Below are 16,840 nucleotides of genomic sequence, written 5' to 3'. Positions count from 1 at the left end.
ATTTTTTTTTTGTATTTAATTATTAGAAGAAATTATTTAAAAAAATTATCAAAAAAAAAGGAATGCATTTTGGTACTGTACTCTTAATATATAATGGCATTAACTGTAATTATCCTAAGGTAGCCAAGGAATAATAATCTAAGAAAGGACAATAGAAGAATTTGGAAAGGAGATTGCCTTTCCATTTTATTATAAATGTTTTATCTTAGCGCTCAAATCATCAGATACTACTGTGCAGTAGTATCTGATGATTTCCAAATGAAAATCATCAGATACTACTGCACAATATCATGTTGTTGATTTTATGGCGAGATAGATAATTCAAAAGGCCTGACAGATAAGTATGTCCTGTTATAGGAAACACTTATCTATATGTTACTAATTCCTGTTGTAGATAACTTTTTAACATATCTATCTTTCATTGTAATGTGCATGTGCAGAGATAACCTAAAATACATTATGTGTATGTGTTTCATATATATATATATATACGCATATATATAATGTTATTTTTCAGGTATGCTAATGTCTTTCTGCACCCTGTTACAAATGATGTTGCTCCAGGCTATCATGGAATTGTATATAGGTAAGTCATCTTTTTACATTCTATTATGGTTATTAATTATTATTATTAATACCTTTATTCTTGAAACTGGGTCGCGTTTTTTAAGATGAAGGGATCTTGGAGGGTAGAAGATACAGAGATGATTATTTGTTATTTCTTTTTACGTTAAATTTCTCTATGTTCTGTATTGTTTTAATGCATTATATTATACATTTAACTCCTCATGTGTGTAACGTTCATAACAAACAGATAAACATAATTGTTTGCAAAAGTCCCATACACTAGTGCTATCCTAAACTTACCATTGTGAATACTGAAAGTTAGCAAATTCTCTGTAGGCACTGCATTTACTAGCAGACAATAGTATTCTGAAAATCTATGCTGAAATTTATCATGATGAACTTAAATTCTTACTTTTCACCATAAACAACAAAACTGTCATTTTGTAGAGAGGGTGTCATAGGTATAAATGCTAAGCCATTGATTACCAACTTCATGTAGTGGTGGCTTCCTTCCCCACCTGCATCTTAGGAAAATTTTATGTCCTCACATTCTTAGAAAAAGTTTGATAACATCTATCTTTTGTTTCCTTGAATTATTTTTACCAATAAGTGTAAGCAATTTTAATTTTTATAATAAAAATATACTTTTACTGTATTTTTATTATAAATGTTTTATCTTAGTGCTCAAATTGGCTCTTCACAATTCTCCCAAATGACTGATAAAATCCAAGACCTAACAACACCAAAACATAAATGGATCCACCAAAAATAAATAATGAAATTATTCCTACAATTGGAACTTATTTGCATTCTACCAGAATATGGACAACATCAAAGCCCTACTTAGAGAAGTATATAAATTAGTGTGCTTTTTTTTTGCATGAGGCATACTTAAAGCCTGGTTAAGATCCATTACAGGATACAGAATGAACCTGCCAATAGAGGAATTGTCAATCTAGTGGGCAGCAATACTTTATTCCAGCGAGTTCCTCTCAATACTAATACAGAGGCAGTTTCTATCCATCTCTTATCATGATATGTTCACTACCCAGTATGCCCATTTCTCAGAATGACCTCATATTGCAGTTCCTTATATTCTTAATGGGGAATTTAAATGACCACAGCATTCCAGGGTAGTGCTCATACTAACATTGGGGAGGGCTGTAGAGCAAATACTTGACAACAAAAACATCCCTCTTAAACATTGGAACAATGACCTACTTCTATTTGCCTTCTCAAAGCTTTGCTGATAATGTATATGGGATCGACCACTTTTTCAACATAGACAACTGTGTATTCCATCATGGATATCACAATTGAAAATAGAGGAAACTGACCAGTTTGCCTTCTGTTCCATATCAGAACATACAGGTTTTCTCTTTTCATTGATGCAGTGAACCCTGTTATAGGAATTATAAGAGAAGCTGCCACAACTGCAATGCCTGAAATGCTGAAAATGTACAGCATTAAAGCTCAGAACAAAGGATGGGAATATCTGATAATTTGGTTGTGATAATTTCCATTATTAGAACCAAAATGACTCTTACATCCAATGCACATCAGTATCTACCATGAAAGAGGTCTGAGATAAAATCCAGAAAATGAAGGGCAGATATGTCACCTGCCCACTCTAACTCCTGGTTTGCAGTGAATATATAGTTGCTAGGACAAAAGTAATTGCAGCTGCTTTGGGGTAAATTTTGACAAAACTCACCCTGAGAGCATCTGCTTCTTCCTCCAATCCCTTTCCAGTTCCTGCCTAAAATAAAACACAGAAAATCATCAAATCCTCTTCGCTTCTAGTTGTCGGGAACCAACCTTAAAAGAGGCAAGTCACTAATGAAAAACTCAGAACTGCTTTGCTTCATTGTTGCCCGACTGCCACAGGACCAATGATATCTATTATGAGAAGGTCGCAGAGTAATTATTCAATGGAAGTGGGTTATCTACCCTTCCTCGTTAAAAGAATATTTTTTTAAACATGAATTTCTAGAATCCTAACAAAAAATATCTTTCCATAGCCAGCAAGGATCCAAAAATTCCAATATACAGCTTTCCAATAGCAATAGGTCTGTCTGTCTAGTTGTCTGTAGAAAGTCTCGAAAAAAATAGTTAATCAAGGACACAATCTTCCAAACTAGATCATCTCATCAAACTAGAAATATCCATTAGAGATGAGCCTCTGGTTTCAGTTTTCTCTGACTTGGAAAAGACATATCACAGAGTTTGGAGTTTCGGCATATTGAACAACCTATAAAACTGCATTCTTAGAAGCAATCTCCCTCTTCATCAAAAACTTTCTGTCGAACTGAACCCTCCATGTCTTAGTGAGAGACGCTCCCTCCCTTCCAATCCTACCTCAAGAAGAGGGAGTCCCACAAGGCACAGTTAAAAGTCATACTGTTTGCAGTCTCAGTAAACATGATAACAGAACATCTTCTCCTAATTAAGCAATGCTCTCTGTGTAGCTGATTTCACCATATATTCTCATTCCTGCAATATCTTCATCATAGATAGCTGAAGCATGCACTTACAAATGGGTTCTTGTTATCTCCATTGAAGACTGACTGTCTGTGTCCACTTTTACCTCAAACACTCCTCATTTTAACTCAGACCGAAGACTGAGAACAACGGCAATTCCAGTTGTGAGAGAGAGCAAATTTATTGGGACTCATATTTGATTTACAAAAAAAAAAGTTAACAATCGTTTCCTTCATACAACATCAACTCTGAGAAAGGTTCCAGAGAGCAATGAAGATCCTTTACACTCTCTCTCTTATCTCCTGGGGTGAAGACCAGTGTTCTTTTTTCCATTTCTGTCAAGCACTTATGTGATCAAGGCCTCAATGATATATCCAAAGTCTGCTTCTGTCCAAGAGAAAATGCTTCTTTGTTTGGATACTGTCTGTCATTAAGCAGTTAGAATTGCAACTGGATAATTCTGCACATCAGTTCCTAATCTTTTTATTAATGCATGTGAACCACCAACCTCATTTTGATTATAATTGTGTTTGCTGTGTGTAGTAAAAATAAAATCCCTTGCAAATTTTAGTCCACTTTTGAAGATCGTACATAATACCTGACACTCCCATATGCCTGTCCTTTTAGACTGTAAATATACTAACTTTAGACATTACTGAAGGCATCATTGCATGAATATCCTTCACCCACACTGCCTCCTGGAGTGCAGACCTATGTTCTCTGCTCCATTTTTTACTGAGCACTTTTATGACAAGAACTTTATTGTAGGTCCCATGTCTATGCTTCTTGACTAAGAGAGAGAGTATGCCTTGCTAGTTGGATCCTGACTACCACTAAGCAATCAGAACCACACTTGAAGCATTCCAGATATCACTTTACCAGTTCCTAGTCTTTACATCAAAACATATGAATTGCTACTCTCGTTTTGATGACAACTGGCTTTCTGTATGCAACGAAAATAAAATTCCTGCTAAATTGTTGTACTTGGATAAATATTTTTTATCCACATTGGGAAAACTTATACAACCCATGAGAAATTGTCATACATCTCTTTAGACTGTAAATAAAAGTACTTATTTATAGGTGCAGACATTATAGTTACTGGAGACAATGTTACACAAATGTCTTTCAAACTCTGTTGCTTACCTCCTTAGATACAGACTAGTATTCTTTGCTCCATCTCTGCTGAGCACTTACGGTATATTGCCAAGACTTGATTATAAGTTCCAAATATATGCTTCCTTCGCACCTTGACAGCACAGCTGAATTCCATCATACAGATTCTTTTTGTACAAGTTAGGGGGAACACCCCCCCCCCCCATCTCTCTCTCTCTCTCTCTCTCTCTCTCCTGACAGCTCTTTCAGGCACACATCAAAACACTGATTTTCTTCTGATTTACACTAACAAAATCAAATCAGCTGACTCTAGCAGAATCTCCTGCCATCTTCCCAGACAGCATATATAATCAGATTCCACTAGAATGTAGCAATTATATTGCCAAGTTGTATGCTATAGAGCTTGTGCTCATTATATGAAAGGAAAATGCTACTAGAAGTGCATTATTAACTCTAACTCATTAAGTTCTCTATAGATTTTGAAAAGTTTGGTATACTATGCACACTCTTACTAATGAGAACATACATTGGGAGAGAGCCTGATCTGGTAAGGACACTTAAGTTGAATCAGCTTTAAAAATTTGGTTTAATAATGTTCATTAAAAGAATGCTTCGATTAACGGGCCTTTGTTTCTTCAAAAAGCAGAACTTGCAAAAACAATGGGCAAAGAAAATATCACCGCAACTGATCGATAGTTTAACAGGTGGAAAAAGCGAGAAATATTGTGTACAAGCATATTCATGGTGAAGAAAAAAGTACTGATTTTTTATCAGCTGATGCATGGATTAAGACCGAGTGGCCAAAAATTATTGCTGAATATTCTCCCAAGGATATTTACAATTCATCTGCATTGTAAATGCAAATGAAAGAGGATTATTTTTGTGCAATGCCTGAGTATATGTAATTGTTTAAAAATGAAAGTAAATTTACTAAAGGATTTAAATCTTCAAAAAAATGGTCTGGCAATTTGAGATTTAGCCGACCAAATTGTATTCTTATTAGCTTAAACCAAAATACAAAATGATGGTACAACATGACAAAATTTCATGCTGCCTGGGGCATCGCCCGGTTAAACAAGGCCCCCAGGGAACCAGAGCGAACAGCGAAAAATCAGCTACTGGAACAAATCTGAAAACACACCCCTACTCAACATCACCAGTGTTAAAGATCGGTACTATCAACATAAGAAGACTGAATGGCAAAGAAATGGAGCTAGCTGAGGAATTAGATAAGTACCAGATCGACATAATAGGGGTGACTGAAACAAAAAAGACAAAAACTGGTGAGATCTTTCAGAGCAATAAATACAAAATGTTATATTCAAGCAATGACAATCAAGGAAAAGTTCAAGGACAAATTCCAGATGATTGGAGTAGAGCTCTCATAGTACCCATATATAAAAAGGGAAAGAAAACTGAATGTGAGAATTACAGAGGTATTTCCCTACTGACTGTTCCTGACAAGATCTATGCAAGTGTACTTGAGAAACAGTTGAGAAGAATTGTGGAAGAAAAGCTTGGTGAAGAACAAGCTGGATTCAGGCCAAATAGAGGCCAGGATCAGATTTTCACTTTACGACAAATAGTTGAGAAATCATGGGAATATAACAAAGATTAGTATTTACATTTTGTCAATCTGGAAAAGGCATATCACAAGGTGCCAAGAGAGAAGCTATTCAAGACGCTACATTTTTATGGTTTGAATGGGATATTATATCAAGCAATACTTAGTCTTTATTTGAGTTATAAGTCAGCAGTTAAAATTGAAGGACATACAGGAAGATTGTTTAATGTTAAATCTGATGTGAGACAAGGATGTACATTATCCCCTCTGTTATTCATTATCTATATGATCACATTATGCAGGAAAGCGGTATTAAACATGATATCACTATTGGAGATGTTAATGTCAGCTCTTTGCTTTATGCAGACGATGTTATACTTCTAAATAAATCCACTACAAGTCTGCAAGATTCTCTGACTAAATTGAATAGCTGTTGTAATAGATATGGTATGAAGGTCAGCAATACAAAGACAATGAAAATAGGCAGAATCGTTGAAAATGTCAACTGCATTGTGAATGGAGAACCTGTGGAACACGTAAAACATTTCAGCTACTTAGGCATGATTTTTAGTGAAGATGGTAAATTAAATATGGAAATAGACAACAGAATCAACAAAGTTGGTATAGTAGGAAGTCAACTGAATAAATTCATATGGAATAAGAGAGAAATTAGTCAGATCACTAAATTAACTGTATACAAGACAGTATTCAAACCGTTTTAATTTATGGATCTGAGAGCTGGGTCAGAAGTTAAACACTTGACCAAAGATAGAGACCGCAGATATGAGAGTGCTGAGAAAGATTATAGGGGTGAACAGTCAATGGCAATATCATATTAAAAATGAGGATATTAGGAAAGAACTTGACATTGTCAGCATCCAGAAATACATTAGCAGAACTAATCTCAGATGGTATGGTCACTTAAACAGAATGGGAGAGGAAAGATTAGCAAAACAAGTGTTCTCTGCCAGGTTGGCAGGAAAACGACCCAGAGGAAGACCAATATATAGTTGGATTGATACGGTACAAAGTGCCTTAGACGATAGAAATATAAGATCTGATAATGTTGGAGTCTTGACAAGTAACAGACTGATTTGGAGGAAAATTGTAGATAGGAAGTTAGTAATGATGTAAATTTTCATGCACTACTATCATATCCTGTACACCCCTTAAGGGTACATGGCAGTAATTTGATGATGATGAATCTTCAAAAGAGCGAGTGACAGGTCTTTGTTTTGCTGATATGAAAAGTGAGAAATGAGAGCTCCTAGTAAGTGGAAAAAATAAAAATCCTGGGTATTTTAAAGGTGTCAAAAGCTCTACAACAAATGCTTGGATGACTAATGCCATTTTCAACAATTGGTAGTTAAGTGGATCTTAAATTAAAGCAAAAAATTGTCTTGTTAGTAGATCACTGCACACACAAACAATTTATTGCTAAAGAACATCAAAGTAATCTTCTTGCCTTCAAACACTACATCATTAATTCAACTGCGTGACCAAGGCATCATACGAGCTTTTAAAGCTTATTATCGCAGGGAAGTTCATGCAGGAATTATAACTGAACTGAACTTAATTATATAAAAGACCAGTCTGATGCAAGTGCAATTGCAAAAAAAGATTTCCATTCTTGATGCATTGCATTTGGTAGCAATGTCATGGAAGCAAGTCTCAGAGAAGATATTGAAAACTGAAAAAAGATGGATTTTTTATAACAAACTCTGAAACTCCTTCCAAAGAATTTGAATATCTTACAGATGAAATTTTTAATAAAATCTCGGACGGTATGTCAAAAGAAGAATTTGAAAAGCGGTGTCTACAATAACAGTGTCGGAAATATGTCAAGCTGCTTTTGATGAGAACTTTAAACTAGTAAAAGAAAGTGAAATACTAGTACAATACAAGTATAGAAGAACAAATTTTAGAAGCTCTTCCAACCAATGCCCAGATGCAAGAAGCTCTACGAATACTTCTTCACGGTGTGCAACATAGAGCAACAAACTTCAAAAGGTATTATTGAGTATGAGCAATTTATTCATTAACTACTATATTCAAACACAACAGACAACCCTAGATAAGTTTTTAAAATAAATTTTGTGTTTTTGCTTATTAAAAAGTTATTTATAACAATAAATTAAATAATGTTCATAACAATAAATTTAAGTAAATGATGCAATTTTTTATATCCTTTGCTTAATGTTATCAGCCAGTTATCGTAAAGCAACTGTCCCAAAGTGATCACAGTAAGCAGCATCAAGTTTTATTTTAGTGAACACACATATTTTATGTTATTTACATATATGTGTATACTTCTGTTTAATGTTGCCTTTTTGGCATTCACATTTATAGCTTCAGATGTTAACATACCATTTAAAATCAAATTTACAAACAACAGTGTTCCCCTCCAAAAAACACACACATATGCACCTCCCATCAGATTATATGTTTTGTTGGTGAAAGCTTCATGGGACCGTGCTAAATTCAGCACTGAATTTTGAAAAATTGCTACTAAATAATTCTGAGGACTGAATCTAATGCTAATACTTGAGGAAGCTTTCTGATTAGCTCCCAGTAATTCCAGTTGCTGTTTACTTTGCTAGACCGTTTGGAGGGAGTTGAGTACAGTGGTTTGGAAGAGGAACTGTCAGGGGCCATGCAGTGGCCAGATATTGAATTATCTCTGAATGCATGACATATCTATGGATATTTGACTCCACGTTATGTCCCTATTCTTTAATTTCTCTCCCTCAATCACTCAATTATGCAAGTTACCTTAAATGACAGTTTCAAAATAGTTACATACGCTGTTAAATTTGTAGATATTAAAGATAGAAACTCACTCATGTGGATGTAAGTTTGAGTTTCTCTCTTTAATTTCTACAAGTATCTTAAATGATTTCAATAACACTGTGCAATTATTGCTGATAAATGTCAGCCCTCATAAAAGTGTGTTGCAGAAAATATTGCCAAAAAAATAAATAAAATGAAATAATAAAAATTAATAAAAACACATAAAATTCTAATCTACACCCCCTCCCCCCCCCAAAAAAAGATCAGATTAAACATAAAAAAACTCATTCCATAGTAACATATCCATATCTACTTCATCAGTATTTGTGGTATCAGCTCCAATATAAACAATGTACATCACCACTTACAACACTTAAACCTGATCTGTTATTTAAGACAGAACCTCAATTGGAAGTCTTAACGTCTAACCATCAGAACTTTCCAGACTAAATTCTCCATGATTTCTTCTTTCTCAAGGGTAATTCCATGTTTAGAATGCTAAACCTGGAATCACCTCTTTTCCATCTGCGATGACTCAGATTTTCCATTCCTCATTCAGTTGTATTCAGTTGTCTTCTCTGTCACTTTGACATTTTTCATTAATTGCTTTGAAGATTGACTTTCTGCAATTTAAATACCTATAGAGTGAACTCATGTTCTTGTTTTGATGAATTCAGTGTTCACACCTCAAAATGGCTCCCATCTCCAACTCTACTGCTCAGGCTTTCCAGCTTGACCATTAGAGTTGCTCTGAGATATTTTTCATCAGCAGTTGTCTTTTGCAAATTGTTTGTCTCCCCTCCAGAATACCTTATAACCTTGTTCACACTCCCAAAAGACTTCAATATGCTGATAAATGTCAGCCCTACTCTTTGCAACTCTTATCCTAAGTCATCTAGGCCAAATGCATTAACCACTTGCAAAAGAATCTGCAAGACTTCTTGGATATACTCAGCTTCCTGATTGGCTTTTGTACAGTTCTCTTACAAATACTGCAGCATTTGTAAGAGAACTATTCACTAAAATTTTTGTATGTCTGCTGTACATAATCCTTTTTATTCTACCAACTTGCAGATATAATGAGAAAAAAATTAGAAAATAAGATTTTTTTTTTTCCCCATCTTATTATACTTGTATAAAACTTCTGCCATCTGTGCCAGTATAGAATCTTACACTCTCTTATAACACACAGATTCATATCCAGGTTGGGATAAAAGTTAAAATTCAACAAGTCTGCATTTATAAACTGTAGATAATTTTTAGAGAGCATTCATAGCTAAGTCGATATAGACAAGACCCCTTTGTTGGAAAGACCTAGGTTCGATTCCCATCTTTGACATGAGGAACCTTCATCTGGTTTCTTTCTTTCAACTCAAGATGAGTTAGCTGGCCTCATACAGAGGTGGGGGGTTTTTTCCACCTGGAAACTCAGGTTTTTCGTCCCCCCCCCCCCCCCCAGAACACATACATCTACAGACATAGGACACACCAGGAGGCATAGGGCTAACAACCTTATCCTAGAGTTGTGGCTGCAAAGTTCACAGCTAAGAACCTTAAAGGTTCATGAAAGCTTAAGAAGAAGAAGACAATTTTTAGAAAAACACATGAATTATTTATTGTTTTAATAAGGAAATACCGTGAGCAGACATGTGAATTCAAAAATATAATAACGGAATAAGTCACGTAAATTAATATTTAATAGTATAATTTTCGCCTGTATATCGCAGGCATCTTCAGTACATTTATAAAGCTAAGTGAATGAACAATAACTGATAATTCCAAAGGGCGTCACCTAAGTAGCTAATGTAAGATAACTAAAAAGGTCAATAAATTTCCTAACTAAAAAAAAAAAATATATATATATATATATATATATGTATGTTACCGGCAAAGTGTGAAAAGCAGGCATTCTATAGAATGCATGACATTTTTAGGAAAAGTATGAAATGTCTGTTTTATTTTAATATTTTACATACTTTCCCTAGGCATTGTATAAAATACCTAGGCATTATATAGAATGACAAATACTATTTCGGCAAAGTATTAAAAAGGCTTTTATTGAAAAGATGCATGTGAACACGTAAGAAGTACAAAATGTAAGATACCAGATTTTTCTATAGAAAGAGAAAAAGACCAGTGCTGAACTACTTGTTGCTACAAGGTAGACTGGAATGACAATTTGAATTGCACTTAACTGCCTTTTTCATACAAAAGCACTTCAAATTTCGGCACTTGGTCTTGCAAGTACACCTCACAAACCCTTTGTCGCAACCCATGGAGAGCAATAGCGGCTGACCAGAGAGCTATTTCATGGTCAGGAATCTCTCCAACTCTCGGTAAGTCTTTGGGACATAAAGTAAATTGTGATCTGCCATAGAGTTGGTTTAAAATTCCTTCAGCAGTTCCAAGTCGGTAAAAACCATAGTCTGTCACACTTGTAACAACCACCAGCAGATTGCGTGAGTCATCCCGTCCCTTGTCAGTGTCTAGGATAGTAACTGACGTGGCTCCCAAAGGTGCAGGAGGAAATTTATTGTTGGAATCCATTTTCATTTTTTTGGCCTGTATTTCCAGATTCAATTTAGATCGAATTTTACCTTCGACAGCATTCTCAATATTGAAGCAAAGAGTACACAAAATATTAACATCTTAGCCTTCTATTTTCTCATTTCCATTGTCTTTACTCTCATGTCCACAGGCGGCATGAACCTAATCTATATATTATATGTTATATTCTCGTGGAAAGGCTTAGACGTTGGTTATGCATTTTCACTATATGATTTAAAGAAATTACAACATACCAGGATATACATTAAAATAAATTTTAATATATTTCAATATTTCGGCAACATCACATTGCCATTTTCAAGAACTTAAGAACAAGACACGTGCATGCAGGCACAACAAAACAGTAAATGAGGAAGAAGTCTGAAGCTGTTATTTCTCCTAAAGTCCTGATGGTGCCCTCTAGTGGGCAATGTTGGTATTCTTGGGCGATTGGGCTGAAGGTCTTCTGATGTAGGTTTCCCAAATTTGAGGAAGTCTCATGCAGCCAAATTTGTTGAGGTTTGGATCATTTCTTAGGGCTGAAGTAGATTCCATGAAAAGAATTTCATATCTATATTTGCTACGGTGTATTATCCTGGCTTTCTTCCACCGTATTCTATGGCAGGTATCCAGCGCATGGTCAGCAAGACCAGAGTGGCTGTATTGGTGAAACCGGATGTAGTCCTTGTGTTCTGAAATTCTGATATTTGCTGTCCTGCCTGTTTGGCCAAAGTAGGACAGCTTACAGCTGCAAGGGACCTGGTATACACCAGGTAGGTCTGGGGTGGGGGTGGGGGGGGGGGGTTGGTCTTTAGTAGAGCGGATCAGGGATGTCAATTTTCTATATGGTTTGTAACAAGAAGTTGTTTTTTTTTAGGATTTTTGTGATTTTTTCAAGGTGCCTCGGATATAGGGTATGGTGATGGATTTAGAGTAATCCTTGTTGTGAGGGAGCGGGGGGGTTGTGGTTTACTGGTTTCAATATTTTTTGGATTTTTTTTTTGGGGGGGGGATAGCCATTGGCTGAGAAAGTGTTGAGAATGTGGTTTTTTCTTTAGGAGAAATAATAGCTTCAGACTTCTTCCTCATTTACTGTTTTGTTGTGCCTGCATGCACGTGTCTTGTTCTTAAGTTCTTGAAAATGGTAATGTGACGTTGCCGAAATATTGAAATATATTAAAATTTATTTTAATATATATCCTAGTACGTTGTAATTTCCTTAAATTATATAGTGAAAATATATGTTATATTAGCCAGGCGCTATCAGCCCGGTGGGACTTTTGGCCTCAAGCACCGCATGTCGCCACTGGCCACAGTCCTCTGCGACTGTCTGCCATGTTCTGGTCTCCAACCCGAAAGCCTGCAGTTCTTCCTTCTCCTGATCTGCCCATTTCCTTCTCGGTCTCCCTGGCGGCCTCCCAGATCGGGGTCGAGCCTCCCACACTTGTCTCACAGTCCTTTTGGGGCCCATACGGTACGGGTGCCCCAGCCACTGAAGACGTCTTGATGAGCTCGGAGCTCCATCAAGACATCTGCTGAGTTGTATAAAGCGTGTATGTGACCCCTCCATAAATATGTCGTAGCATCTTCTTCTACCTAACCTAACTAGGGGTCATGGCAGTATTATTATACTACCATGACCCCTCCATAGATACATCGTAGCATCTTCTTCTCGAATATAACCTAACCTAACTATTTCTGGTTAGGTTAGGTTTAGGTTAAATTATGAAGTGCTCTGGCTCTCTGTTCGAGGCATGCATCGAAAGTCACGTCACTTGCCTTGCGACATTAAAAGTCAATGCCGGGAGTATTTTTTACTTTGCCGATTTGCCTTTTGGCATTCTATAGAACACCTAGCAAATGTGTGAAAATCTAAGCGTTTCATACTTTGACGTCCCTTTCGGCATTCTATAGAATGCCGGTTTTCACACTTTGCCGGTAACATATATACAATAAAAAGTTAGGAAAGATTAGTTGATTTATAAAGTACTATTTCCCATAAAGGGGATAGACGTAAACCATCGGATCTGTTTAAGTTAGGAGAGTGAAGTAGAGTTTCACATGTTTCTTTATGAAGCCGTTCCACGAGGAACCAACTTTTGTGAAGGACTCTTGTCTTATTCCAATGAACTCTGTCTAGTGGTGATGGCATGTTCTGCAAGTCCAGACTGTTCAGTTTCAAGGTATTGAATATAAGACTGGTGTTCTTATAGCTGAATAGAGGCAGATCTTCCTGTTTGTCCAAAATAAGATAATCCACAAGAGAAAGGAATTGGTAGACATCTGGATAACTAAGATGTGGAAGCTTGTCTTTTGGAGAAGTGAGAAAGGTGGAGATTTTTCTAAAAGGTCAAAAAGCAACAAAAATATTCAGTGGTTTTAAAACTGTTGCTATACGTTCACTAATGCCATGCACATAAGGAATAGGAATGTGCTTTATTTCTTCTGTATTTGAAGAGGAAGACATATTAAAACTACTCAAAGCTCTTTTGATGAAGGAATTCTTATATCCATTAGATAAAAAGGAGGAAATAATATATTACAGTTCTTTTTGTAACAGATCGTTTGAAGAACAAAAAGAGTGGACCCGATGAACCATTGTTTTAATAGTTCCTGCCTTTTGACCGGGATGGTGATGAGATTCAGCATGGATATAATGGTGAATCTCATCACCGTCACATACAGTTTACTATTGAAATTGAAAATCAGAACTAGCTCCCATTCCTGGATACACTAGTCACACATCTTCCCTCAGGCAGTCTATCATTCACTGTTTACCGTAAGCCTTCTCGCACACACACCGGCCAATATATACATGCTAACTCATTATCACCACCCTTCGCAAAAATTAGGAGTCATCATCACCCTCAAAAACAGAGCTATACCTTGCTCTAACGAACAAGCTCTTAAACAAGAATTAAAAATTATTAGCAATACATTTATAAATAACGAATATAGCAAAAATACTATTAATAAAATTTTCATAGAACTTCATCAAAAAGTAATATAGATTACAGTAAAAACATAACACTCCCATTCGTTAAAAGGTTATCAGAAAAAAATTAATAGAATCCTACATCATTATAATCTTAATGACTCTTTCTTTTAAGATTACATGGTGATCAGCATTCATATTTATGAATTTAGGAACACAAAGCACATGTATTAATAAAATAACACTTGACGTTTTGACCCCTCTATTGAGGTCATCATCAGAAGAATACATGTGTATAGGGAACCAAGCTACATGCTCTTGCACTCTACTCTATACTGGTAAATTAAATCTACGCTGTTATTTAATCTTTTTCTTAGCCTAATCTCTAGTGATAATTAAATAAAATAAAATAAAAATTGAAAATAAGTAGATAAAAAAAATTTATCTACTTATTTTATACTTCTTATATCAATAAATAAAAAATAAAATAAAATAATATAATTTTATAATTAATAAATACAATAAATAAAAAAACTACAATAAACTATGCTAAAGTCCTCATGTACTAAGATTCTTCTGGATTTGTATAGTTCAGATTGTTATACTATGATTTTCTTCAGCACTTGTACAGTTCAAGTTGCTATGGAATGTTAAGAAAAAAAAAAACACTTCACAAGTCTTCTTGTAGTGGAATTTTTCTTTGGCTTGTTCTGGTTGCTATAAAGTTGCAGATGGATCCTCCACATTCTTGGAATGGTTAGGCCATCATTTTTGTTCAGATTTGGGTTATGTTTGAGCATTTCACATGCTTCTTTAAATTTCCTCTCGAACCAGATTTTGGTGCAGTGTAGGGACTTGGTATTTTTCAATCAATTCTGTGGTATGTTTGGAGTGCGTGGTAAGAAAGGCCGGTTTTTCCAAAATGGAGATATTTAATGTGCCATTTGTGTTCCTCCTTCCTAATTGGAATGGTTCGCCCTGTTTCCCCTATATATGGTAAGTTACATGTGAATCGTATTTTGTACACCCTGGTTGGGCTAGGTGTGGAAGAGGATCTTTGGAAGAACTGAGTAGGTGTCTTAATTTTGTCGGGGGTTTAAAGGTGGTTTTGAGGTTGTATTTGTGTTGTGATCTGTCTATTTATTTATTGTATTTAGACAACAAAAGACAACAAATCAGAATGGGATAGTTAGTATAAGGCATCAAGATAGTGGTGGGATTAACAGGCTTCTGCACTTCATGTATACTAATGCCCGGAGTATTGGGAACAAGAAGGAAGAATTTTTGGCCTTGGTTGGCTCTTCCTGGCCACAGGTTATTGGCATTAGTGAGACATGGCTGACAGAAGATGATATAGCTAGTGAGATAGAATGTGAAGGGTATAGTGTGTTTAGGAGGGACAGTGAGAAAAGAATGGGGGGGGGGGGGAGTGTTATTGATGATAGCTGATGAACTGCAGCCAAGGAGAATTGAAGTTGAACTGCAGGATAGTGAAGAGAGCACATTTGAGGCTATTTGGTGTGAGATTGAGACAAGTGGAACAAAATATACAGTTGGGTGCTGCTATAGACCAGGTGATGGAATAGATGGTGGAGATAGTATGCATAGACAAATAGATGCAATGAGTGGAAGGAGGGTAATTATTATGGGGGGATTATTTCAACTATGGTAACATTGATTGGAAAGAGGAGAGGAAGGACACTTGGGAGGAAGGAATTGGATTTTATGCAGTTATTAAGAGATAACTACCTGAGACAGCATGTAATGAAATATACTAGGGGTTTGGGAGTGCTTGACCTAGTAATTGCATCTGAGAATTTGACTGTAATGAATATGACCACGTTGCCACATTGGTGAGAATGATCATAATGTCTTGACCTGGGCGGTGGCTAAATGTGTGGAATTTTCAATTAAGAAAGGGTAAGTGTGGAATTACCGGGCTAGTAAGTATGACAAGCTTAGGAGATTGCTTGGTTCAGTGCCATGGCATGTAAAACTGCAAGGGCTGGAGGTTGATAGTACATGGGAAGCAGTAAAGGAGCGTTTGAAGGAGGTAATGGCTTACTGTATACCTAGTCAGGATAGTAAATGAAGTAGGGGTTAAATGGATGAATAACACCATTAAGCTTGAGGTGCAAAAAAAGAAACAACTGTGGAGGGAATTTCAGGAGAAAGATGACCTGCAGATTAATCTGATTAACCCTTCTTACCTTATATATACAATTTAATGTTGCTTCCTCTAGATTAGAGGTTCTCAATCTTTGTGAGACTGCTGCCCGTTAAATTCTTTTTTCAGAAGATGAGAGCCCGGTCCCAATAAATTTACTCTCATAAATACCTTTACATTTTTTTTTTTAAGTTCATACATTAACCTAACATAAGTATTAATAATTAATTATGGCATAATCATAGAGTATTAGTACACTTATGTATATGGTGTGGCATGTTGACAAATATAAAATTACATTTAAATCAGTTATCAATCACCGGACTAATGAAATCTTGTAGCATACTGTAGTTTCCCCAGGCCAACATTAAATTAATTTGTGCTGATTTTTATTGCCATATCCCATTCCAATCACCAAAAATTTATAATATTATTCAGTATAAAATTGATTGTTGTATTATTAAATTGATTTTAATGATGTTGGTTTGAAAAAAAAATGGTAGTAAGAAAAATATTTATGAATTGTAACTCACCATAGAAGTCAGCTGAGCCGGGGCAACAGCAACAGGATGTCAACTTGTCGGCAAAACACTTATCACATACATACATACACACTAAATATTTATATATGCAACGTATGTAATTAATAAATAAAAATGTATGAATCTCTCAA

At 35.7% G+C, this 16,840-nt stretch overlaps 1 protein-coding gene across 1 annotated transcript in view; it reads left to right on the top strand.

The window, feature by feature from the left end:
- Positions 1-16,840, top strand: part of Brd8 (Bromodomain containing 8) — a 575,604-nt gene that overhangs the window by 504,439 nt on the left and 54,325 nt on the right. Inside the window, exon 16 of the mRNA XM_090393081.1 lies at positions 518-586. Within this exon, the coding sequence (XP_090249207.1) occupies positions 518-586 (69 nt within the window). The remainder of the gene's footprint in view (positions 1-517; positions 587-16,840) is intronic.

Source organism: Typopeltis vanoorti, chromosome 5, assembly GCF_054136105.1.
Source record: "Typopeltis vanoorti isolate ZY-2024b chromosome 5, IOZ_Tvanoo_1.0, whole genome shotgun sequence".
NCBI classification, from domain to species: domain Eukaryota; kingdom Metazoa; phylum Arthropoda; class Arachnida; order Uropygi; family Thelyphonidae; genus Typopeltis; species Typopeltis vanoorti.
The sequence above is the reverse complement of the archived record's forward strand: the minus strand, read 5'-3'. Positions and strand labels throughout refer to the sequence as shown.